The sequence below is a fragment of the Labeo rohita genome, chromosome 23 (genome assembly GCF_022985175.1).
Source record: "Labeo rohita strain BAU-BD-2019 chromosome 23, IGBB_LRoh.1.0, whole genome shotgun sequence".
Classification (NCBI taxonomy): domain Eukaryota; kingdom Metazoa; phylum Chordata; class Actinopteri; order Cypriniformes; family Cyprinidae; genus Labeo; species Labeo rohita.
In genome coordinates this window covers 18,279,000-18,303,031 of record NC_066891.1, presented here as the reverse complement: position 1 = coordinate 18,303,031, position 24,032 = coordinate 18,279,000, and the positions used below count along the sequence as shown (strand labels likewise).

At 35.8% G+C, this 24,032-nt stretch overlaps 1 protein-coding gene across 4 annotated transcripts; it reads left to right on the top strand.

The window, feature by feature from the left end:
* Positions 1-396: 396 nt before the first annotated feature.
* Positions 397-22,961, top strand: ccdc30 (coiled-coil domain containing 30). Of its 4 annotated transcripts, none has more exons than XM_051096852.1 (29): positions 397-458; positions 944-1,087; positions 3,121-3,300; positions 3,465-3,585; positions 4,995-5,185; positions 6,474-6,542; positions 6,704-6,778; positions 7,254-7,407; positions 9,126-9,197; positions 9,425-9,540; positions 9,665-9,739; positions 11,368-11,432; positions 11,526-11,718; positions 11,802-11,891; positions 11,979-12,104; positions 12,237-12,374; positions 13,624-13,802; positions 13,939-14,161; positions 14,297-14,419; positions 14,602-14,772; positions 15,652-15,861; positions 15,939-16,096; positions 18,217-18,382; positions 18,469-18,590; positions 18,830-18,971; positions 19,048-19,184; positions 19,267-19,384; positions 19,488-19,552; positions 20,409-22,961. In XM_051096852.1, exons 2-29 carry the CDS (start codon positions 1,073-1,075, stop codon positions 20,620-20,622), a joined length of 3,708 nt encoding a protein of 1,235 aa, XP_050952809.1. In that variant the 5' UTR covers positions 397-458; positions 944-1,072; the 3' UTR covers positions 20,623-22,961. The 4 variants fall into 4 exon arrangements, with proteins under 4 accessions (XP_050952809.1, XP_050952808.1, XP_050952807.1 ...); XM_051096851.1 differs by having other exon boundaries at positions 419-768; XM_051096850.1 differs by having other exon boundaries at positions 419-847.
* The last annotated feature ends 1,071 nt before the right edge of the window (positions 22,962-24,032 follow it).

Below are 24,032 nucleotides of genomic sequence, written 5' to 3'. Positions count from 1 at the left end.
TATAAAAAAAAAATAAAATAAAAATGTTTATTGATATTGTTATAGTGTCCAATTTTAAGCAGGAAAAACATCACAAATAATTTTTTCTTCATTGATATCATATTGCGTACCGTAGAGGGTTAAACAGATAGATAGATAGATAGATAGATAGATCCAAACATCTTAATTTTTCCAAACTTTTGACCAGTAGCGAACTGATGTAGACTAATATTAGGGTATCGCTTGCTTTATTTTAATATAGCGATATTAATTAAACAGTTCAGTCAATCAGTGCTGTACTCTAAGCTTTACTTTTTGTTTGCTTATTGATTTATAGAGCAAACACCGCCATCTGCCGGTCTAATGTGAAACGTCAACGTCTCAGCGCATCCTTCTCTCCCCTTTTCGTCCACAATGGTTTAACCCGTTGCCTAGGCGCTCGGTACAAGCTATTGCGAGCAGCTGCAACAAAACACTTGGTAGGCCTCAGGAGAAACGACACTCTACTGTTGCATCAATATTTGCAAACATACAGACCTAATTAACTGTTTCAAATCGATTTTGGAGGACAACGGCAATCGTAATTTGTTTTATTTTTAACAGCCGTCTGGAGGATATGAAAAGAAGCTTGTGCGTAATACCTGCGAACTAGCCCGCTAGCCAAAGTTAGCGGACAGGACTGTTGCTAGGGTTGGGAAACTTTTTATACTGTAGTAAAAAAGCCAGTAAAACCGAAAGCAACACTATTCCTGTCAAATACACCCGTGACTGCAGAAAAATTATGAAAATGTGAGAGAAACGTTTGTGACGGATGATAATGGATTTTGGATTATGCAGAAGATCACGTGTAGTCATTTCTTATATAAAGGTTGCTGCTTAAGCTGTGTTGTGTCTAATTTGAAGGCATGCGGATGTCAATAACACGTTGAGTTATGCTTTATCCTTTTGTTGTTTTATAATGAAGTGATGATTAGGTCAGAGACTGCCATGGGCGGAGGCAAATTCTGGAAACCACAATCTAAACTTTGTTGCCATAAAAACTCTTGGCTAATTTGCAAGTGATGCACGGACTCCAGTTGAGCTGTACTCGGCAATGGAAAAAAGAGAGGTATGGTGTCCTCATTTTTATGTTTATAAATATGCCATACGCATGAAAGGTTATTGAAGACCATGTAATATGCTTGTAATGGAAATTATGTTCTCAGACAATAAATAGACTTGTTGCTTAACTACACAGGGGTGTTTTTTTATTTTAACAAGTGTGATAATCTGTATTTTACTAATACATCTAATAAAGTAAAATTTCAATCTTTTGTAACTCCCAACGCACAAAATTTCTTATATTATCTCTGCTTAACTGATATTACAGAAAGTTTCAACTTTTTGGATTCTAAGGTCCCCATTTGTCCACTTCTGGCACTTCTGCTGTGATAACAAAGCTGTCAATATAAAATAACTATATTGGCAACACAATAAGGTGTCATTTGTTAACATTAGTTAATGTATTTAACTAACACAAACAAACAATGATTAATACATTTTTTTGCACTATTTATTCATCTTTGTTAATGTTAGTTAATAAAAATACAGTCATTCGTTGTTTGTTCATATAAGGTCACAGTGCATTAACCAATGTTAACACAACTTTTAATAAATTTAGTTTAATAATGCATTAGTAAATGTTTAAATTAACTTTAAATAAGATTAGTAAATGCAGCTGTTCACTCTTAGTTCATGTTAACTAATGTAGTTAACTAGAGAATCTTATTGTAAAGTGTTACGCTATATTCAAATTATATTAACATAAACATTTCTTCTGTTTTTATTATTTATATTTTTCTTGTGATTATGAAATATTTACAATTATTTTTAAAAATATTACTAAAAATATTTAGATCTAAAGATAGATATTTGTTATAGAGTTTTCCATAACTTTATGATTTTAATCATTTTTAAAATCTTTGCCCTGTCTAGAAATCTAGCATTTAAAATATCCTCATACGCAACCAGCCAATGTTTTTAATGCTCTTTGAATAATTGTCTTCTGCTCACCAAGCCTGCATTTCTTTGATCCAAAATACAGCAAAAACAGTAATATTGTGAAATATGTTTACTATTTAAAGTAACTGCTTTCTATTTGAGTATATTTTAAAATGTAATTTATTCCTGTGATCAAATTTTCAGCATCATTACTGCAGTTTTCAGTGTCACATGATCCTTCAGAAATCATTCTAATATGCTGATTTGCTGTTCAAGAGAATTTTTTATTATTGTTATCAATATTTAAAACAGTTGAGTACATTTTGGAATTATTTCATGAATAGAAAGATCGAAAGATCAGCATTTTTGAGTCAGTGTGTATATGTGTATGTAGGTATATGTATATATGTGTGTGTTACAGAATATTTCTGTTTTAAATAAATGCTATTCTTTTGAATTTTCTATTCATCAAAGAAACATGAAAAAATTCTACTCAGCTGTTTTCAACATAATAATAATTAATGTTTTTTTGAGCAGCAAATCAGAATATTAGAATGATTTCTGAAGGATCATGTGACTGGAGTAATGATGCTAAAAATTCAGCTTTGAAATCAAAGGAATAAATTACAATTTAAAATATATTCAAATAGAAAACATTTATTTTAAATAGTAAAAATATTTTAAAATTGTACTGTTTTTGCTGTACTTTGGATCAAACCAATACAGGCTTGGTGAGCAGAAGAGACTTCTTTAAAAAACATTTAAAAATCTTGACTGGTAGTATATATCCAAGTTTTCCTGGACTGTGGAAATCCTGGTTCTTAAATAAAAATTATAGTTGTTTTGGAAAATAATTTAAATGAAAAATACAATGTCAGTTTTCATCTTTATTTATGGTTGTTTTAGCTTATCTAAAATCTTGTCATCTTAATCATCTTAAGCGTCTTGCGGTGCTTTTCTGAGGTTTGCAGTGTTTGTGAAGCACCCTAACCCCAACCCATTTAAAAAACAGTACAGTGACATATTAGGCACCTTATGAGTCATACTTAACACCAAGGAATTAGATGTGCTGTTGACAGGGTGACAGAGTGTTGAAGACGGTGTCGGATAACCCAGGCCTCATCAAGAAAAAAAAGGCTCATTGTTTTGTTTCCTCCCAAGGAAAAGGAGCTGGACGAGCTCACCCTCCGGTTGCGGAGGGACGGTGTGTCCCCTGAGGCTTCAGCAGAGGAGCGTGAGCTGCACCTGTGGCGTTTGCTCCAGCGCAGTGAGGGCAGCCTGACCACAGCCACTGTAGACCTGCAAACTTTGCGCACACAGCAGGCCAGCGAGATGAGAGAGGTGAGCCAGCAGATGGCAGGCAGGCATCCACCCATCCTAAAGAGTAGCTAATGATGGTCTCCTTCATCAACACTGTAACATGACGACACTATTTCCTGACCAAAACAAACTGCTAGTGTAGCTAATGCCTTTGCTGTGCGGTTGTTTGATGGGTTTTTTTCAAGGTGGAAAATTACGTGGAGCATATTCGAAACATGCTGGAGGAGCGGGAATCTCTTACAGCGGAATACGAACGTGACAACGAACAGCTCCGTGCTGAACTCGCTGTAATGAAACACCAACAAGGTGAGTTTGAACTCATATTGGTTTTAACATACTTTTGGTCTAAATCTGAATTTGCTCAGTGACTAGTTTGATTGAATACTACTCATACTTTTTCTGTATTATGCATAATTGTGTACTAAAAATATATGTATGCATACAGTATTCTGCAATGTGCACAGTATGTAAATGTTCTGTATGCATAGAACTCATAGATCAGCTACTACATTTGTCAAACGTACAGAATAAAATAGAGCATGCTGTGCAGAATACGGTATCCCACAATGCAATATGCTTGGCTGGATCTGGACCTGGAAGTAATATCAGCCACAATTTTCTTCTCACATTTGATCTGATAACCAAGAATTAATGTTTCTACTGGTGTTATTTTAATATTATTCATGTACTATTATAGTGTTTATTAATATTTGATTTAGCTTTTGTTTTTATATATTATTTATGCTTTAATAATTGTGTTAAAGGGATAGTTCATCCATAAATGTAAACTACCCCATTATTAACTCACCCTCAAGCACAGGGGAGAGAGCAAAGCAAAACACCAGTCATGAATTAAAAGTACAAAAATTAGGACATTTTGGAAAAATGTTGGAGGATTTTGAGGATTTTTAGCGGCAACGGAAGAGATTACTGCAGTTTTGGTGAACTATCCCTTTAAGTTCTTTTGCCCTTTTTATTAATTTTTTTCCAGTAATATTTTCTTATTTAGGTTTTTAATGTTCTCTTTAGTTTTTGATTTCTTTTTATTTTAGCCTGTTTAGCCTGTTCAAACCAAGAACAATAACTGTAAAGACAATTATAACAACTACAGTATGTTAGTGTCTACACCAACAGACATTAATGTTCTAATTATTTACACACTGCAGTAATGCTGTCTGTTGTTTTAAATGCTTAAGCTCTTTAAAGTAGGAGGATTCTGATTGGCTGTTAATGTTTTTTGTTGTTCATGAGCTCATTATTAGTCCTTTGTGTCATTATTGTTAAAGTTATTGTGTGCATTTCCATGTTCTCTCTCGAATTAGAATGATAGTTATAGTTATAGATATTATTATAGTCATTATTTTTGTGTGAACATTCCTTTTAACTATTTTAGTTTGCTGCCGAGGCAGCATTTCTCATTTCCATTTAATTTTTTTGTTTCTTCATCAAATATTTAAAGTTTTTTTATTTTATTTCAGTTTTATTTCAATATATATTTTTTTGTTTTAATTTAATTTTATTTAATAATAACAAGACAGCTTTTTTAACATAATTTAATAAAAAATTGAAAATCACTTTATTTTGGAGGTGATAAAAATAGTTTGTGTGCATAGTTTTAGTGCATACTACACTGTATGTAGTACACTACGTCTTGGATTCTGCTCAATGTCCTATAGTCTAGTAAGTGGTTTTTAGTCATGCTGTGTATGTGTCAGACTCCCAGTGTAAGGAGGTGGTGGAGATGCTGGAGCAGGAGGGTCTAGCAGAGATCAGCCAGAGCAGTGCCAGTGAGCAGGTGGCCTATCTGCTGGTGGAGAGAGTCACTCTTCTGGAGAGACTGGAGGCTGCGGAAAGAAAGCTGGACACCCAGACCCTCACCGGCAACCTCAGAGAAGTGCATCTACAGGTACTATAAGAAATACAACTTCATTTCAGTAGTAGTGTTTATAAAGGTGTAGGTCAACAGGTAGACTAAATATTATTATATATTAAATTATACTAAAAATAATATTAAATATTTAATTTTATTTAGAAAAAAACTAAAATGCTAGTGGTGAAATCAGCCAAATGTGCCTGTAGCAACATCTACAAACTGAGAAAATGTATACCTTGAATGCATCTGCCAAATGCATTAAAATGTAATTTTTAATATGATTGTGATAGAAATATTTGTATTAAGATGTGGAGCCGTGTCTTAAAGAAGTTCACTTCTAAAACATAGATTCACATATAATGTACTCACCCCCTTGTCATCCAAAATGTTCATGTCTTTTTTCAGTTGTAAAGAAATTGTTTTTTGAGGAAAACATTTCCGCATTTTTCTCCATATAATGGACTGATATGGTGCCCTGACTACCCTTCCAAACGGTAGTTTAAATGCGGCTTCAAACTATCCCAAATGTGTTTGTAAACAATCCCAGCCGAGGAAGAAGTATCTTATCTAACGATCGTTATTTTCATTAAAAAAATACAATTTAAATACTTTTTAATCTCAAACGCTCGTCTTGCTGTTCTCTCCCTGAACTCTATGTATTCTGACTCAAGACTGCTCGGGTATGTTGAAAAACTCCAATCGTATTTCCTCCCTCAACCTCAAAAATCAATTCGAAATCATCCTACATCGCTGCAAAAGTTCTGACCCAGTCTGTGCAATGTGAACATGCAAAGAAAATCAAACACCCTTAACAGAAAAGGTAAAACTGCAATATAGGACAATTTTGAAGTTGAGGGAGAACATGAGATGGGAGTTTTTCGACATACACTAACTGTCATGAACTGGAACAAAAACAGTCCAGGCAGAGTAAGACAAGACGAGCATTTGGCATTAGGAAGTATATAAATTGTATTCTTTTTATTAAAATAACCGATCGTTATGCTAGATAAGGATCTTGGCTGGGATCGTTTACAACCACATTTGGGATCATTTGAAGCCGCATTTAAACTGCATTTTGGAAGTTCAAAATCAGGGCACCATATCAGTCCATCATATGGAGAAAAATGCTGAAATGTTTTCCTAAAAAACATAATTTCTTTACGACTGAAAAAAGAACATCTTGGATGACAAGGGGGTGAGTAAATTATTTGTAAATTGTTGTTCTGGAAGTGGACTTCTCCTTTAATAGTAATGCTTCAGTACCTCAAGTGGCTTATTAGTTTTATGGTCATTTTAATATCTCCTCTCTTATGGAAATCAGGAAGAGCTGGATCACATGCGTCACACATTGGAAGGGGATCTCAGGCAGCAAAAGGAAAACATGAATAAGGTGAGAAGATCTCGGAGTTTCCCATTAGCAGGAAGCAAGTTCAAAACCAGCGTGCTGAAGTCATATCCCATTTATCAACGTTTAAGTGTTTCATTGTCCATCTCTTTATATGTTATGCATCATAATTTCTCCTGATTCTTTGTCCCTCCCTAAATGGATAGGAATCATCAGTTCAAAGTCCTTGGAGGAAGTTCTTTGGTGTGCGCAAGGCTACACTAAGAGCACAGAACCTTCCTGTACGTTTCGATTGGACTCGTAAAAAAAAAGCCATGACAGAAGTGTAAATCAAGAGAGGTGGAACCTTCCATATTGTCCTTGAAAGGATGATCCAGATTAGGACAGCTCCGTGGTCACCTCATGAAATAATGCATGCCTTGGTTGAACACAAAGCAAAGAATAACGACATCTCTCACATGCTCAGCTTAGCATGATCACATTAACTTCTCTTATTTTCACTCTGGACCCTAACAGCACTTTGGACCCCTTTCATTCAGGGTGGTTACTAACCAGAGGCTGTTACAGTTATTTCTGATGGTTATAAGGGAGCAGGTGCATATTAAACTCTGTTCACACTGGAACGTGACCCACATTCAGCTTCTCCTGTGCTCTGTGGCTCATGCATGTTAAAGACGCATGGATGCTGACATGCTTCTTGCTTGTCCACCTAGTGAAACCAGGTTTATGTCTCACTAGAAGCTCTGTCTCCTGTAGGCCCACAGTGAAGAACTCAGCAGAGAACGCACAGAGCGGCAGAGGCTGGAGAGGGATCTGGAAGAGGCATCAAGTCGTCTTGCTATGGCACATAAAGAGATTCGCCACCTTACGGATGAACTAGATCTCGCTCGTAAGGTCCAAAGCATGTGTGGTAAGTAAATTCAGCATTTAGATTAACAAGCCTTAACGATAATTATTAGTGATGGTGTCATAGTAAAATTCTGGCTGATATTGATGAGCTGATGATAATTATTTTCATGTTATGGCAGATAACTGATAAATGACTGATGTTAAAATTCTATGTTGTAGTCTACATATAGTACCGTTCCAAATTTATTTGGAAAATATTTATGATGCATTCATTTGATCTACAATAAAATGAATGTAATTTGAAAATGTAATTTATTCCTGTGATGGCAAGAGTCTTTGAGTACAAAGTTCAAAAGCATTCATTTGAAATGGAACTATTTTGTAACATTACACATCTTTACTGTCACTTTTTAATGTGACAATTTAATGTGTCCTTGCTAAATAAAAGTTTGCCTTCAGAAAAATCTCACAGACCTCAAATGGTTCAACGGTAGTGTAAATAAAATTAAAAACCTTGAAAATTAAAGTCAGTATTTTTTAACTGCTGCATGTGAATTTAGGCATCACAACATTATAATATGCACAGTTTAAAAATGGACATTTAACAGTGTAGCTATTTTTTAAATAACAATTACATGAGCATTATCTGTAATCTACACTACAAGTCAAAAGATTTTAAATGTTTTTAAAGACGTCTCTTCTGCTCACCAAGCCTGCATTTATTTGATCCAAAGTACAGCAAAAACAGTACAATTTTGAAATATTTTTACTCTTTAAAATAACTGTTTTCTATTTGAAGACATTTTAAAATGTAATTTATTCTTGTTATTTCAAAGCTAAATTTTTAGCAACATTACTCAATAACATGATCCTTCAGAAATCATTCTAATATTCTGATATGCTCAAAAAACTATTATTATTATGTTGGAAAAAGCTGAGTAGAATTTTTTTTCAGGTTTCGTTGAGTAGGAAGTTCAGAAGAACAGCATTTATCGAAATCTATTGTAACATTATAAATGTTGCTAAGTAAAAGTATTAATTTCTATAATTTCTTTATAAATTTCTTAAAATTATACTGACTCAAAGATTTTGAATGGTATAATGAATAATATTACAAAAGCCTTTTATTTCGGATCAGTGCTGATCTTAGGAACTTTCTATTAATCCTGGAAAAAATGTACTCAACTGTCTTAAATATTGATGATAATAGTAATAAAAAATTTCTTGAATGGCAAATCAGCATGTTAGAATGATTTTTGAAGAATCATATGGCACTGGAAACTGAAGTAATGCTGTAAATTTAGCTTTGATCACAGGAATAAATTACATTTTAAAATATATTGACATAGAAAGCAGATATTTTAAATAGTAAGAATATTTTACAATATTACTGCTTTTGCTTTATTTTGGATTAAATAATTGCAGGCTTGGTTAGCAGAAGACACTTCTTTAAAAAACATAAATCTTACTGTCTAAAAACTTGACTGGTAGTGTAAATGTAAAAATAGAAGTAACAAGTATGAACAACTAAATATTAAATATTAACTGGTGCCGATACAATAAAAAACCTTTTCCATCAACTAATGTGTTTCTAATATATTGTGCATCCTGAGTAATTGTTTTTAAAGCAACTAGACTATTATTTCCCTAACAAGCCACACAGTTTACATGACCAAGCATCACTCACGTTGTCTTTAGAAAATGTAAAAAAATCTACATTTAGTTTGCTATTTTCCTTATTACATGTAATGTAAACTCAAAACTAAATTTTCATTTCAGTACCTGACTTGCAGAAAACCGGCGAGGAAGTGGAGCAGTTAAAACAGGAAGTGGACAAGCTTAAACAGTGTGGTGAGATTGTATCTGATAATGTAGCAAGATATAACGTGTCTCTTTAAAAACTTCTCATATTTGCTCATGGTTTATGACTGTATTCAAGTTTAGTTATAAAACACTTATTACAGTGTACAAAAATTACAGTGTAGACAAAAGTGCTGTACATTACGACAGAACAAACCAGACAAACAGTGAAAGCTTTTCCAATAACATTTATTGTTTGTAATCCCAACGTTTGACAGATATGGTGGAGCTGCAGAAGGCCAAGGAACGCAATGAAAGACTGGATAATGAGATTCGTGTGCTAAGGGATAGAGTTCGTTCCTTGGACACAGAAAGGAGGACTCTTCTTAAACTGGCAAGAATAATTGTTTTCAAAATTGTGTTTTGACCCGTAAGTTAGCAAAGGTAGTTTTTACCTCTAGGTAGTTTTATTTACAAACGCAGGACAGATATAATTTGCCATGTTGGGTGTGCCACAGGTTGAACAATCAAAGCTGCACTCGGATCAAGGGATCGGCGTAACATTAGAACACAATAAAATACACTCTACACAGGTAGATATGCATACTTTTACAGACATTTTTATATAAAAGCACTGTACAGTGGCATGCGAAAGTTTGGGAACTTCTGGTGGAATCTGTGAAAATGTGAATAATTTTAACATCGTTAATTATTGATTATTGTTATTTTTTATTTAGTACTGTGCTGAGTAAGATATCTTACATAAGAGACGTTTACATATAATCCACAAGACAAAAAAATAGCTGAAGTGATTAAAATAACCCCCTTCAAAAGGTTTGAGAACCCTTGGTTTTTAATACTGTGTTTTTGTTTTGTGACCGTTGTTCATGAGTCCCTTGTTTGTTCTGAACAATTAAACTGAGCACTGTTCTTCAGAAAAAACTTCCATGTCCTGCACATTTTTTGGTTTTCCAGCATCTTTTGCATGTATGATTTTGAGATCCAACTTTTCACACTGAGGACAATTGAGGGACTCAAACACAACTATTAACCAAAAAAATAAATAAATAAAAAAATCAAAGCTCACTGATGCTTCAGAAGGAAACACGATGCATTTAGAGCTGGGGGGTGAAAACTTTTGAACAGGATAAAGATGTCCAAATTTTTCTTATTTTGTTGAAGTATCATTTTTAATCCGTTTACTTCTGCCTTTCGGAAGCAGCAGAAGATACTTGCATGTTTCCCGGAAGACAAATTAAGTGTAATTTATCTTGATCTTCAAATTCAAAAAGTTTTCACCCCCTGGCTTAAAATGCATCGTGTTTGCTTTCAAGGGTTTCCAAACTTTTAAAGGGGGTTATTTTAATAATTTCAGCTATTTTTTTGTCTTGTGGACTATATGTAAACATCTTTTACGTACTCAGGACAGCACTAAATTAAAAAAATAACATATATTTTGTATGATCTCTCTTATTTTGTTAACATTATTCACATTTTCACCAGTAATGGGAAGTTCGGATCATTTTACCGACTCTGACCTTAGAGTCTTGTTCAGCAAAATGAATGAATCTTTTTTTCGAGTCATTTCGTTCATTTTGTTCATTTTAGCAAAATATAATGTTAATGTTACGTGTTACCTTATTAACACATCTGCTGCTTACACAAACGTTGATCACAGTACAAACAAGACAAAACTATAATGCCATAAGAAACAGAAAAGTTTAATTCATTGTTTACCTGGGTCTTTAGTCTATGATTAGCTCACCTCGCCTCTTATCTGACAAGTTTTCGGGTTTGAGTTGTTCGTTCATCACATGACAGCCCATTGAGCTTAAACTATGCAGTCTGAGCCGGAAAGAGAATTGATTAGTTCATCTCTCGAGTCTTTGGGTTCGAGACATTCGTTCATCATGTGACAGCCTCATAAGGTTAACGAATGACTCAAAACCCGAAGACTCGAAACAGGTAAACTAATTCCAGTACAGAACCTAATAAGATGTTGCGCATGCGCGACTAAACGAATCACTCCCCAAATTGTTCTTCCCGAGTCACATTAAAAATTTGTTCAAAATGAACGAATTGTTCAAGAGCGACCCATCACTAATTTTCACAGATTCTGCAAGGGGTTCCCAAACTTACGCATGCCACTGTACATTGCATGACACAAGTAATTTAATATTTAAGTAGTTTACTTTGAGACCACTTATGAATGCTTTTTTAGGGTGTTGGGAATAATGTCAATCCTGATGCATCACTGGATTTAGAGGATGAGATAATCCACAAAAGGTGAAGCTTTGTCTTCTCTAGTAGTACTGAAAGTTATACATGTCATTGCTTCCGCTTTTTAAAGATGCTGATACGGCAATTGTGTGTTGGCAGGTGTCGGAGAGAGTCTGAAGATAAGGACAGCCGTCTGCGAGAGCTAGAGAGGAGGTTGCAGAAGCAGCAGCGGGAACACGAGGAGCTGGTGGAGCGCAATGAGGAGCTGGAGGCGCTGCTGGGGGAGGCACAAAATGCAGCGAAAGAAGAGCGGGAACGTCATGAGTGTGAGATAGAGGGGTTACAGAGAAAGGTGTGTTTTTAGCCACCAACATGAGGCTGAACTTGATAAAAAAAACACCAGAATGCAAAGAGTGACTCTTGTTTTGGTCCTAGATTAAAAGTATCGAGGAAGAACTGAGTAAGAGGAATAGTAAGAAACCTGAGAAGGAAGATGAAGATCAGGTTCGTGGGACTGACCCTGAGGTAAAGGTTAAGACAAAAAAAGCCCCTTTTGTTCCCTCTAATTGCGTGGTAGGATAAATTATATTTTCATTATCTTTCAATCTAAAGCTTAGCGAGAACATTCTAGAAAGACTGAAGTTTCTTGAGGGACGTCTTGCTGAAGAAAAAGGTTGGAGGAAACAGCTGGAGGTGGATCTGTCTGTAGCTAAGGCTGCTCTCAAAACGGAAAAAGAGGTAATGCCATTGTCACACATGACTCAGTTTAAAGTCCTGGAAAGTTGTCCGCTATTCATATTGTGCATGTGTTTAGAAGAGTTATCTGTGTGATCTGAAACCATAAATGCCACATGGTTTTTTGGTGGACAGGTCATGCAAAGAGACCATGAGGAACTGAAGAAATTACGTGTAGAGGTCCAGAGACTAGATGTGGAATGTCGACAAGGGAAGACGCTTAACAAGAACCTAACACAGATTAAAGGAGAAAAGGGAATTTTGGAAGAGAAGGTAATAAAAATAAAGTCATTAAATTATTATTTTCCAAAGAATGCAATTGTTGTTAGGATGCTGTGATATGGGCCTACAGAACTGGTGCAAACTGCTGTCCCACAACCAAAAAATACATTTAAAAAGCATTTAAGTATTCAGATCTTAGATGTTTATTAAGATCCTTCTATTGAAACCCATAATAATATTTAAAATATCAGTAAGGCTAATATATATATAAAATCATCATTTATTGGTGGCTATCCTGAGCCCTAACCCCTAAATTTCACCTTATAAAAATAATATTGAAATAATTTTTGTATTTTTTCCCATTGTTGTCTGTAAGAGTATCTTTTTGATTTAGAAAGTTAAAAAAAAAATTTTATATTGTTTGTAAATTATGAAACTTTATGTAAAAAAAGGTGTCCTACATTTTTTTATGCCACCACCGAAAACGTGTATGTTTTAGTCTATTGGCCGAGATTTTAACTAAACCCATAAATTTATGATCAGGAAGTATTCCTGTGTCCCGCTCTCTCAAAGCTGCAAGGTGCGAGTAGATAGGTCTCATCATTTTCAGGTAAATGTGTTCAAAAATCTGAAAAATGTGTAATTTTAAGGAACGTCACTAGCTAACCATATGGTGATTAGCATCTTTGAGCTAGCTTCAAAAGTATCTAAAATTGTTATTACCGAAACAGTCACTACCGAAAATCCCATAGTCACTACTGAATCATGATCATTGTTTCAGTAGTGACAAAAGGTAACACATAATCCTCATATTTGGGGGAAATAAAAAAAATGTTAGTGCAGTTATGCAATTTTTTTCTGTTTTAGTAGTGTTTAATATATAAGGTAAAATTCTGTACTGTGATGTGGTCGCTACCAAAACATTACTGTCACTACTGAAAAACTTGAAAAATTGTTCAAAATGTAATTGTTATGGATTTAAATTGAAAAACTTAGCAAAAAAATACATTTACAATCAAAATCTTAACAGGTCAGCATAACCCTTCTAATAAAATTATATATTACTTTATTTTGGTAGTGACAAATTTGGGGAGAGGACAAATATTCCAAAACTTTCTGAAAATACAATATGAGAATTAACTGCACAATTACTAGAAATGTGTACCTTGATACAATTTGCATACATACAACATTTTTTTCAAGACGTTTCCAACTCTGACTTTGGACCAATTCTGTAGAATGGCCCATATACTTCCTGTGGCTTGCAAACACTCACTAAGGCTATGTTTGTACTCTGCAGGTGGCCCAGTTGGAGCGTGCTCAGACACGACTCCAGGACAACCTGACACTTCAGACAGAGAACAGCAGGGCTGAAGAGGACCTGAGAGACAGTAGGGGACAGGTGGCAGAGCTTAATTCTATGGTAAACAAGCTGAGAACAGAACTGACTCGACTGGAGAAAGAGCACAACACTTTAAGGTAAGACACTTTGTCACAGATACATCACTATTTTCTGCCCTTTTTTTGTTCAGTATACGTGACATTATCCTATCATCAGTATAAACTCCAGGTCTCTGTAGAAAGAATGCCATAAGATGTACTGTCTATGTGTTAGAGATGAGCTGATGGAGAAGCGTGGGCATGTGATGCAGCTGCAGAAAGAGCTCAGTGAGAAAGCCCATGAGAGGCTTCAGACTGACGGCGAGAGGGAAAGACTCAGTCTGGAGCTCCTGAATGTCCAACAGCAGCTCCAGTATGCTAGAGAACAGATACCCAAAGCATCACAAGAGCACACGGCCATCCACAAGCCTGTTGCAGAGGATGATGGGCTTTGTCAGGTAAGAATCCTTTGTAAGGTGTTTCTTCAACTATGAATTTATTGTTATTATTAGGGGCAGCGTAGCCTGGTATGCTGGTAGGGTTTGGCCTGTTTGCTGGAATCAACTATCTAATGTTATGTGTTGCTCCTCTAGCTGGCCTGTGTGAAGTCAGAAATGAGTAAGCTACACTCCACTCTGGAGGAGGAGAGACAGCTGGCCGGCCAACACCAGCTGGCCCTGCAAGCCCAGATCAGTGAAGCTCAGGCCCGGGCTAAGGTCAGCCCTGCTCTCCACTCACTCGTATACACACACAAACATATTCACATTCATTTTTCTTTTTATTCATGCACAAAACATTCTTAGAACCAGCATAATTTTATTATAACTATTATAATTTTATTTAGTAATATTCTGCTTGTTTGCCATGCATAATGTGAGGATTGTGTGGTTGTCCACAGGCTCAAGACTCACTCCTACAACAGAAGGGAGAGGAGAACAAACAGCTGAGACAGGACCTTCAGAGAACCCAGCATCTTTTCACTTCTGCGGAGCGAGAACTGCGCTATGAGAGAGAGAAAAATTTAGACCTTAAGAGACACAATGCACTCCTAGACCAGGAAAAGATTAAGGTAAAAAAATAATATGCAAAGTCGTTGTGCCAAGAAAATGTTTGGACACTTAAGTTACAATTAAATTGTACACTACCAGTCAAAAGTTTTTGAATGTTGTTTTTAAAGAATTATCTTCTGCTCACCAAGCCTGCATTTGTTTGATCCAAAATACAGCAAAAGCAGTAATATTGTGAAATATTTTTACTATCTAAAATAACTGCTTTCTATGTGAATATATTTTAAAATAGAATTTATTTCTGTGATCAAAACTTAATTTTTCAGCATCATTAATGCTTGATCCTTCAGAAATCATTCTAATATGTTGATTTGTTATTCAAGAAACTTCTTTATTATTATTAATTATGATCAATATTTAAAACAGTTGAGAGTATTTTTCAGGATTCTTTGAATATAAAAATTAATACTTTTATTTAGCAAGGATGCTTTAAATTGATCAGAAATTATGATAAAGACATTTATAATGTTACAAAAGTTTTCTATTTCAGATAAATGCTGTTCTTCTGAACTTCCTATTCATCAAAGAAACCTGAAAAAAATTATACTCAGCTGTTTTCAGCATAATAATAATAAATGTTTTTTGAGAAGCAAATCTGAATATTGGAATGATTTCTGAAGGATCATGTGACTGGAGGTAATGATGCTAAAAATTCAGCTTTGAAAGCACCAGAATAAATTACGTTTAAAAATATATTCAATTAGAAAACAGTAATTTTAAATAGTAAAAATGTTCCAAAAGTGTACTGTTTATGCTGTACTTTGGATCAAATAAATGCAGACTTGGTGAGCAGAAGAAAACAAAAACTTTTGACTAGTAGTGTATGAAAATCATTCTGTTGATTTTAATGCTCAGAAAACTTGTGTTTCTGTTCCTGATAGCTGGGTGCGGAGCTGAAGCAGGCACAGGCCAAAGTAGCCCAGCTGGAGGGGAGCGCAGCAGGACAGGTGGCAGAGCTGGAGAGACTCCAGCAGAGGCTCAGAGATCTGGAGCTGGAGGTGGCCAGAAGCACTCAGAACCGACAGACCAACAGCAGCTTGATGGAGGAGCTTAATTCAGAGAGAGCACGTGTGATCGCTGCTGACAAGAAGGTGTGTGTTTAGAGCAGACTGAAATTCTTCAGTAGTATATCAGTTATGAAGAACATGTTAATTTAACATCTTTTCAGGTTGTAGAGCTGCAGCAGCAACTGAAGAACACGCTGCACCAGCTGCGTCTGGAGGAGGCCAGAGCGGGAGAGACCAGCAAACTGGAGAGAGACACCAGAGACATGTCTGATAACCTGTCTGCCCTCAGAGCCCGACTGCAAGAGGAGCAACTACAGAGGTCAGACAGATCCCTGCGTCACAAGTAGTGTTCATTTTGGCAAGCCCTTTTTTAATGTAGTCTTAGTCCTATGTCAAATGTCCTTTTTAGTTTTTATCATATTTAGTCAACTTATTCTGTTTTTTTGTTTAGTCACGTTTTAGTTGAGTCTGGAAAAAATCTAGAAGTTATTGCCAATTAAAAATTGGTCATATTATAGTCATGCTGCATAGTGGTTAAACTAATGCAAACAAACTAGTTGCCGTCTTGTAATACAGCTGAGGTCCATAGTTATACACCTTACAGATTCTCCAAAATGTTAATTATTTTACCAAAATAGGTGGGATCATACAAAATGCATGTTATTTTTTATTTGGTACTGACCTGAATAAGATATTTCACATAGAAGACGTTTACATATAGTCCACAAGAGAAAATAATGGTTGAATTTATAAAAATGACTCTGTTCAAAAGTTTACATATGTTTGATTCTTAATACTGTGTTGTTACCTGAATGATCCACAGCATTTTTTTTGTTTGTTTGTTTAGTGAGTCCCTTTTCAGTTTGTCCTGATCATTTAAACTGCCTGCTGTTTTTCAGAAAAATTATTCAGGTCCAACAAATTCTATGGTTTTTCAGCATTTGTGTGTATTTGAATCATTTTGAGATCCAGCTTTTCACTCTAAGAACAACTGAGGGACTCATATGCAACTATTACAGAAGGTTCAAATGCTCACTGATGCTTCAGAAGAGCCGGGGGGGGGTGAAAACTTTTTAAATTTGAAGATCAGGGTAAATTTTACTTATTTTGTCTTCTGGGAAACATGTAAGTATCTTCTGTACCTTCTGAAGGACAGTACTAAATGAAAAAAATACGATATTTAGACAAAATAAGAAAAATGTACACCTTTTCATTCTGCTCAAAAGTTTACACCCCTGGGTCTTAATGATTCGTGTTTCCTTCTGGAGCATCAGTGAGCATTTGAACCTTCTATAATAGCTTCATATGAGTTTATGTGAAATATCTGATTCAGGTCAGTGCTAAATTAAAAAAAAAAAAAAAACTAACATGCATTTTGTTTGATCCTTCTTATTTTGGTAAAATAACATTTTGCAGATTCTGCAAGGTATATGTAAACTTTTGACCTCAACTGTATTAGAAATATAGAAATATGATCAGTCTTATATCAGTTTGTTTTACCTCATCTAGTTTCCTGTTTTGTAAAATTGTCATATAAATGAACACACACTCTACATGATCAAAACAGGTAAAAGTCAAAAGCTAAAACAGTGAAATTGCTAATATTAATTCCCATTAATTAAATGAATTAAATCCCAAAAATGCTATTGATGTTTTGTATTACACTTCAGTTTGAGCAGAATATTACTCCATATATCCAATATTAACTCCAACATGCAAGTTTGTAAATGTCTGTCAAATCTGTTATCTGCATGTTTTCTGTAGTGGTTGCCAGGTTGTGAAGAAAAAATTTAAACACAGGATAATCTTATTTTTTAAAGAGATGAATGAAAATTCTGTCATTAATTACTCACCCAAACCCGTAAGACCTTCGTTCATATTCAGAACACAAATTAAAATATTTTTGATGAAATCTGAGAGCTTTCTGACCCTGCATAGACAGCAACGCAACTACCATGTTCAAGGCCAAGAAAGGTAGTAAGGACATTATTAAAATAGTCTATTCATTGTTCAACCATACAAAGGTCTTACAGGTTTGGAATGACATGAGGGTGAGTAATTAACAACAGCATTTTTATTCTTGGGTGAACTATCCCTTTAAGAGCAAAGCTCTGATGGTGGATTTAAACTCTGGCCCAATCATAAAAAATCTTGGAGCTCTATATTTTTTTCTCATTTTTTGTTCAAGAAAATATAAGGATTTTGGATATAGAGGGTTATTATTTTTTAACTACATTTTATTCTCATCTTTTTTACTGCAATTATGTTGCATGTCGATACGGTCACAGTTAATATTTAATATTATCAGTGTTGCCCCACTTGGTTAATCATTGCGAAAAGGTTCTCAAATATTTTTATTAATAAAAATAACAAAAAACAGTCACAAGCCAATATATGTGTACTGTAGTGGACTTTAAAGCCCTCTGTGTTTCCTGACAGGAAATTACTTGAGCAGAAAGATGAGGAACTCCAGCAGCAGGTGCGCTCACTGCGGGCGAAAGAGGCGACTCTGACACGCACCAACTCGGAAATGTCACGCCGCACACAAGAGCTGGAGATGCGGCTGCAGGTGCTGGAGAGTGAACTTGACGCGGCTAAAGAAGAGGTTTGTGGGGTAAAACTGAATCTAAATTCTGCTGAAATTAAGTGCCAGTGGAGCTACTGACCATTAACTACCAATGTGTCCTGCAGCAGAGAAACAGTCAAAAGAGCTGCCACAAGCTAGAAGAGCAGCTGCTGTGTTCTCAGCATGAGTCTGAAAGACTACAGGAGGAACTGAAGCTGGTCATTCAGCAACTTGACACCAACATCAGGTAAAATTCTTCACTGAGTGCACATTATAATCTAAAGGCTGGAATATACAAATTTTGCTGACTTTTGCTCAGATTTTTTCTGATTTGAAGGCTGGTGGACTTCTAATTCTGATTTTTAAGGTTGAGAATATAATTCCATCCAGTCAGAGTAAATCAAACCTGTTTGATATTTTGAGAAGTTTTACGTTACACATTGTTTTCATTTGTCATGTGTCTTATATCAAACTCATGTTCTGCAGGAGATACAACGAGAAACAGTCTCAGCACAAAACCAAGTTGCGCAGAGCTAAACAGATCTTCATGAAGACAGTCACCCAACATGAGCACAGGATCCAGCAGCTAGAGAACGATCTGGCTCTTGCGACAAGTCTCTCAGAGAAAGTGAGTTTTCACACCTGACCTTTAACACAACATGTGTAACTTGTACTTCATCTTCAGTGTATTACACTATGTGCAGGAGAAGGACTGGATTAGGACTGTGACAGAAGAAAACGACCAGCTGCTCCTAGAGAGACGAGAACTTCTGCAGCGAATAAGCGAAGCTGAGGAGATGGGAAATAATGGACTGAGAACCGCCACTACTATCCAGCAGAGGTAAAGATCTCATGTCCTCGTCTGCAACTATCAGGAAAGCACAGAAACATGCTAACTATCTATTTATCCTGTACTCTCTTAGAGTTAAATTCCTGGAGATGGAGAATAAACAGCTGCAAGAAAAAACTCTAACACTGGCCAATCAGATAGGAATTTTAGATCGCGCATTGAGAAACCTTCAGTCGCTGTGTACTGTTGAGGTACACGTTTATTTAGCTTTTGTTCTTTTTAATAAGATTTAAAGAAACATTTTTAATTATTTGGGTTGCACTGATGCTACAGTTTTGTGTGTTTTTGTCTTAGGAGGTCAAGAAAATGTTTCCTTCTGGAGCTCATCCCGATGGCCAGCTGCGGACATCAACTCCAAGGTAAAATTCAGAAATATAACTTTTTCTGTTTTCTGATTTACTCAGTATTTCTGTTCCAAAATCTAATCCAATCAAAATACAAAATAAACACAATTAATTAATACACAAAATATAATACATAACAATTACACTATTACAAACACTATAACACTGTTACTTAAAGGGATAATTTACCCAAAAATTATAATTCTGTCATTAATTACTCACTCTCATGACGTTCCAAACCTGTAAGACCTTTGTTCATCTTTAGAACACAAATTAAAATATTTTTGATGAAATCCGAGAGCTCTCTGACCCTGCGTAAACAGCAACACAATGAATCTGTCAAAAATTGACACCGAAGAGAAAAAAATGTTGAATAAAGTCGTTTTTTTGTTTGTTTTTTGTGCACAGAAAGTATTATTGTAGCTTCATTAAAATGAAGGTTGACCCACTGATGTCACATGGACTATTTTAACAATATTCTTACTACCTTTCTGGACCTTGAACGCGTCAGTTGCATTGCTGTCTGTGCAGGGTCAGAAAGCTCTCGGATTTTGTCAAAAATATCTTATTTTGTCTTTCAAAGATGAACAAAGGTCTTACGGGTGTGGAACAACATGAGGGTGAGTGAGTAATGACAGAATTTTAATTTTTGAGTGAACTATCCCTTTAAGTATTCAGTATACACTACTAAACAAAAGATGGGGGTCTGTAAGACTTTTTTATAAAGAAATTAATACTTTTATTCAGCTGGGGTGCATTAAATTGGTCAAGAGTGACAGGAAACATTTTTACTTTAATTTTACATTGTTACAAAAGATTTCTGTTTTCTCAGTAAACAAATTATGACATTTTACATTTAATCTTGCTGTAGTCCCCAGCCTGGACTCTGTGACTCATGGGCAATATTGGATGCCATTCGCAAAGTCAAAGTGGGTGAGTCTGGAGTGAAGAGCCTGGAGATTTCCTCATCTGTGCCCATTTCACAGTCCACTGAGATGGGCTACCTGAATGTGACCTCACCTGTGGCTCCCAACAGCAGGTTAGAGCAGGAAGAGAGTCTCAGTGCCACAAGCGATGAGGCCTGAGCGAGTTACGATGACTGTGAAATGCCATTACAAGGTTTGCCAATCTGCAAAGTCACTGGATCAATCAAGGCTTAAAAATAAGTGAACTGTAAATGGGTAGAACACAGACAAAAGGGTTTTTTGTGGCACTGTGACAGTCTTATATCATGTTTGGTCTCGATTTAATTGATTTTAAAGCAAATGGGAAAAGCTGGATTATTGCTTGGGTGCATATCACACCTGGGTTGAATTTAGTTGCATTGCCTTTGTGGCTCACAGACTAGAAGGCCTGAGATTTTATATCATCCACAAACACGTTGTCACATCTATAAGATGCCATATGAATTTTTTTATACGTTTACCCTATAATGGTACGACTATGGAGAAGCACTTAAAGCACTATTAATTTGATGTTCAGATGGTACAATCTACAGGTGTTTACAACTGAAATGCACTATTGCCTATGGATAAGCGGTGAGTATTTGAAATCAAGTTGATATTTCAGTTGATATATTTGTTTGTATGTTTTAGTGAGATTTGGTGTAAATGCCACTTGATACATGTAGAAACTCTTACATGTGTCAGTAGACCTTTTCCTGTGCTAGTTTTGGGTGAAAAAAAGGTAAAATGTTACATGGAGATGAGATTACTACACTCTTTATAGATAAAAGTATGTACACTACTGTTCAAACAATTTTTTTTTTTTTGTTGTTTTTTGAAAGAAATTAACACTTTAATTCAGCAGGGATGCTTTAAATTGATCAAAAAGTAACAGTAAAGAGATAAATTGTTACAAGATTTCAGACAAATGCTGTTCTTTTGAACATTCTATTAATCAGATCCTGATTAAAATGCACAGGTATCCACAAGGTATGGTTTCCACAAAAATATTAACCAGCGCAACTGTTTTCAATAATAAGAAATGTTTCAGATTCTGACAAACAGCAACAGACATGTTTGTCAGGTTTTGTCAGATCAGTGCGTTACTCGTCTGCATCTATCCACCCTATTTTTGCTGTAAATGTGGGCGTGGCCATTTGTAAATTTTATGGGTCGGACTTCCGATACAAAACAGCTCGTTTTGCTGCTTAATATTGCAAACTGGTGTGTCGTACCATATTATTTTAATGTATTATCTTAATTATGAACACAATGGTTTGTAGTGCAAACAGTTTTACAGTTTAGTGCACGTTGTTATTCTTCTCGTTATTTCCCTATAGCGGCTGATGTACTGGAAGTCTTGCCCATTGGCTTACTTCAGCGTTGAAGAATAAGGTGGATAGGTGCAGTGTAAATTGACCTTGAATGGTAGTGTACATTTGTGAGACAGAGTTCACTGTGTAAAGACAAACGCTATAAAAGCTTGCTGTATATCATCTTTTTAAAGGTTATTTAGCGTGACTCACACATTCACTATATTTTTTTTCCATTGAGGGGGCAGAAACTACAGCCAGTGTCAAAATATTTATTTAGGCCTTACTTGTGTGTAGTATATGCTTAAAGTACAAATGTAAACAATGTGGTTGATGAATAATTTATCCTGGAAAAAGGTTGATCTCCTGGTATTAGGTTCCACTGAAAAACAAAAATTTGGCTGCTGACAAGAAAACAGACCTGGTAGCATTATCAGCCTTACGGTATTGTTGTTTACTTATGGAATGGGGTGAAATGAGTTTTATAGATTTTTTTTTTATATATATATATATTTTGTACATAGTCCTCAGAGACTAAATGACCTGTGATCTGGGAGCGAAGTCATCTGACAGAGGAAAACTGTTGTATCACTTTAAACCAGGGGTGCCCAAACTCGGCCCTGGAGGCCCAGTGTCCTACAGAGTTTAGCTCCAACCCCAATTAGACACACCAGAACCAGCTAATCAAGCTCTTACTTGGCATACTAGAAACTTCCCGTCAGGTGTGTTGATGCAGGTTGAATCTAAACTCTGCGGGACACCGGCCCTTCGGGACCAAGTTTGGGCACCCCTGCTTTAAACCAAGTGGTGCTCACTGCAGAGCCAAATGATATCCAGCTCCACAACTGTGGACCGAAAGGGATAAGGTGTGGCTAGATTGGCAAGCCCCGCCCACTGTGTTGAGAGAGGAGGGGCTAGACTTCAAGCTCCACCCACTGACTCTGCAGTAAGCAGCCTCTGTTTTGAACTGTGGCAAAAGGATCAAGATCCTGCAGTTGTGCCTGTACATTATGAGAGCATCGTACATTGTGTCCTGCTGCTATATGATATTAGGATGCAACTTTAACAAAATATTAACATAGGGCTCATGTCAATTAAACTGCAGAAGACGTCAGTGTACACGCTACACAAAGCATGTATTTTCTTAATAAACCTATTTTAATGATACCTGTTTGATTACTTCAGTCAATCTGAGATAAAATGATTTATTATGTATTAACCAAAACAAGGCTCAACGCTGAGGATTTTTTCTACTGACCCAGTCGGGCCAGTGGTTCAAATTTTTACTTGCCCTGTCAAAATTTTCACTGGCCCTCATTATCATTGTTTTTGACTCATGTTATCTTTTATTTTAATAAATAAGCTTATATGACACCAAAATTGTACATACTAAATAAAATAGTACAATTCTCGATTCCAATTTCGATTCCACACCTAAACCTACTAGCCTAACTAAAGTCCAAACATTATTTGTTTGTTTAAAAACTTTTTAAATTATTATTAATATTTTATTAAAAATGAAAAGATGCTTTTGGGAAAAACAACAGCAAGAACGCAAACTCAGTCTTTGCCAGCAGGTATGGAATGAGAGTGATATTACGTTTCTATTGTTACCGATGTAAACAAAGCAGCGCCGTGCTTATGATCATCTTTAGCGTCTCTGGCGTCTGTTAACGGATGTCTAAAGAGTTTGTAATTTTCCACATTCATGACATTTTGAAAGAAACAAGAGATCAGTTGAAATATGTCCGGTCGACAGGTGCATCTGTCTCCACTGTATAAATTATGCATGTATTGATCATTGTCAAATTACAAAGTTAAAACTTTTGTAGGCTATTTGTCCATCTGAGACGCGTCTCTCCGTGATTGCTTAAAATGTTAAATTATCAAGGTTAAAAAACACGTGCAATTGATAAACTTTCGTGACGACCTGGCAGTGGCCAATCAAGCCAATGACATATTCGTCAACTGTCCCGAGAGTCTTTCACGCTGGCCCCGGGCCATCGGGCACTCCTTATTGTCAAGCCCTGCAAAATATCCCAAAATAGGTGTTGACCACAGACTGTGGGGAAAAAAAAAAAAAGGACGTAGTGTCCGTGACGTCACCCGTAGGTTTCTGAAGAGCATTTTTGAAGCTCTTAGTGGGCAGGAGTCAGCCGTCGCCATCTTGGAATCGCGTCACTGCACGTCACTCCCGGATAATCAAAAATGGGTAGAGAGGCGGGACATGGGTGGAGC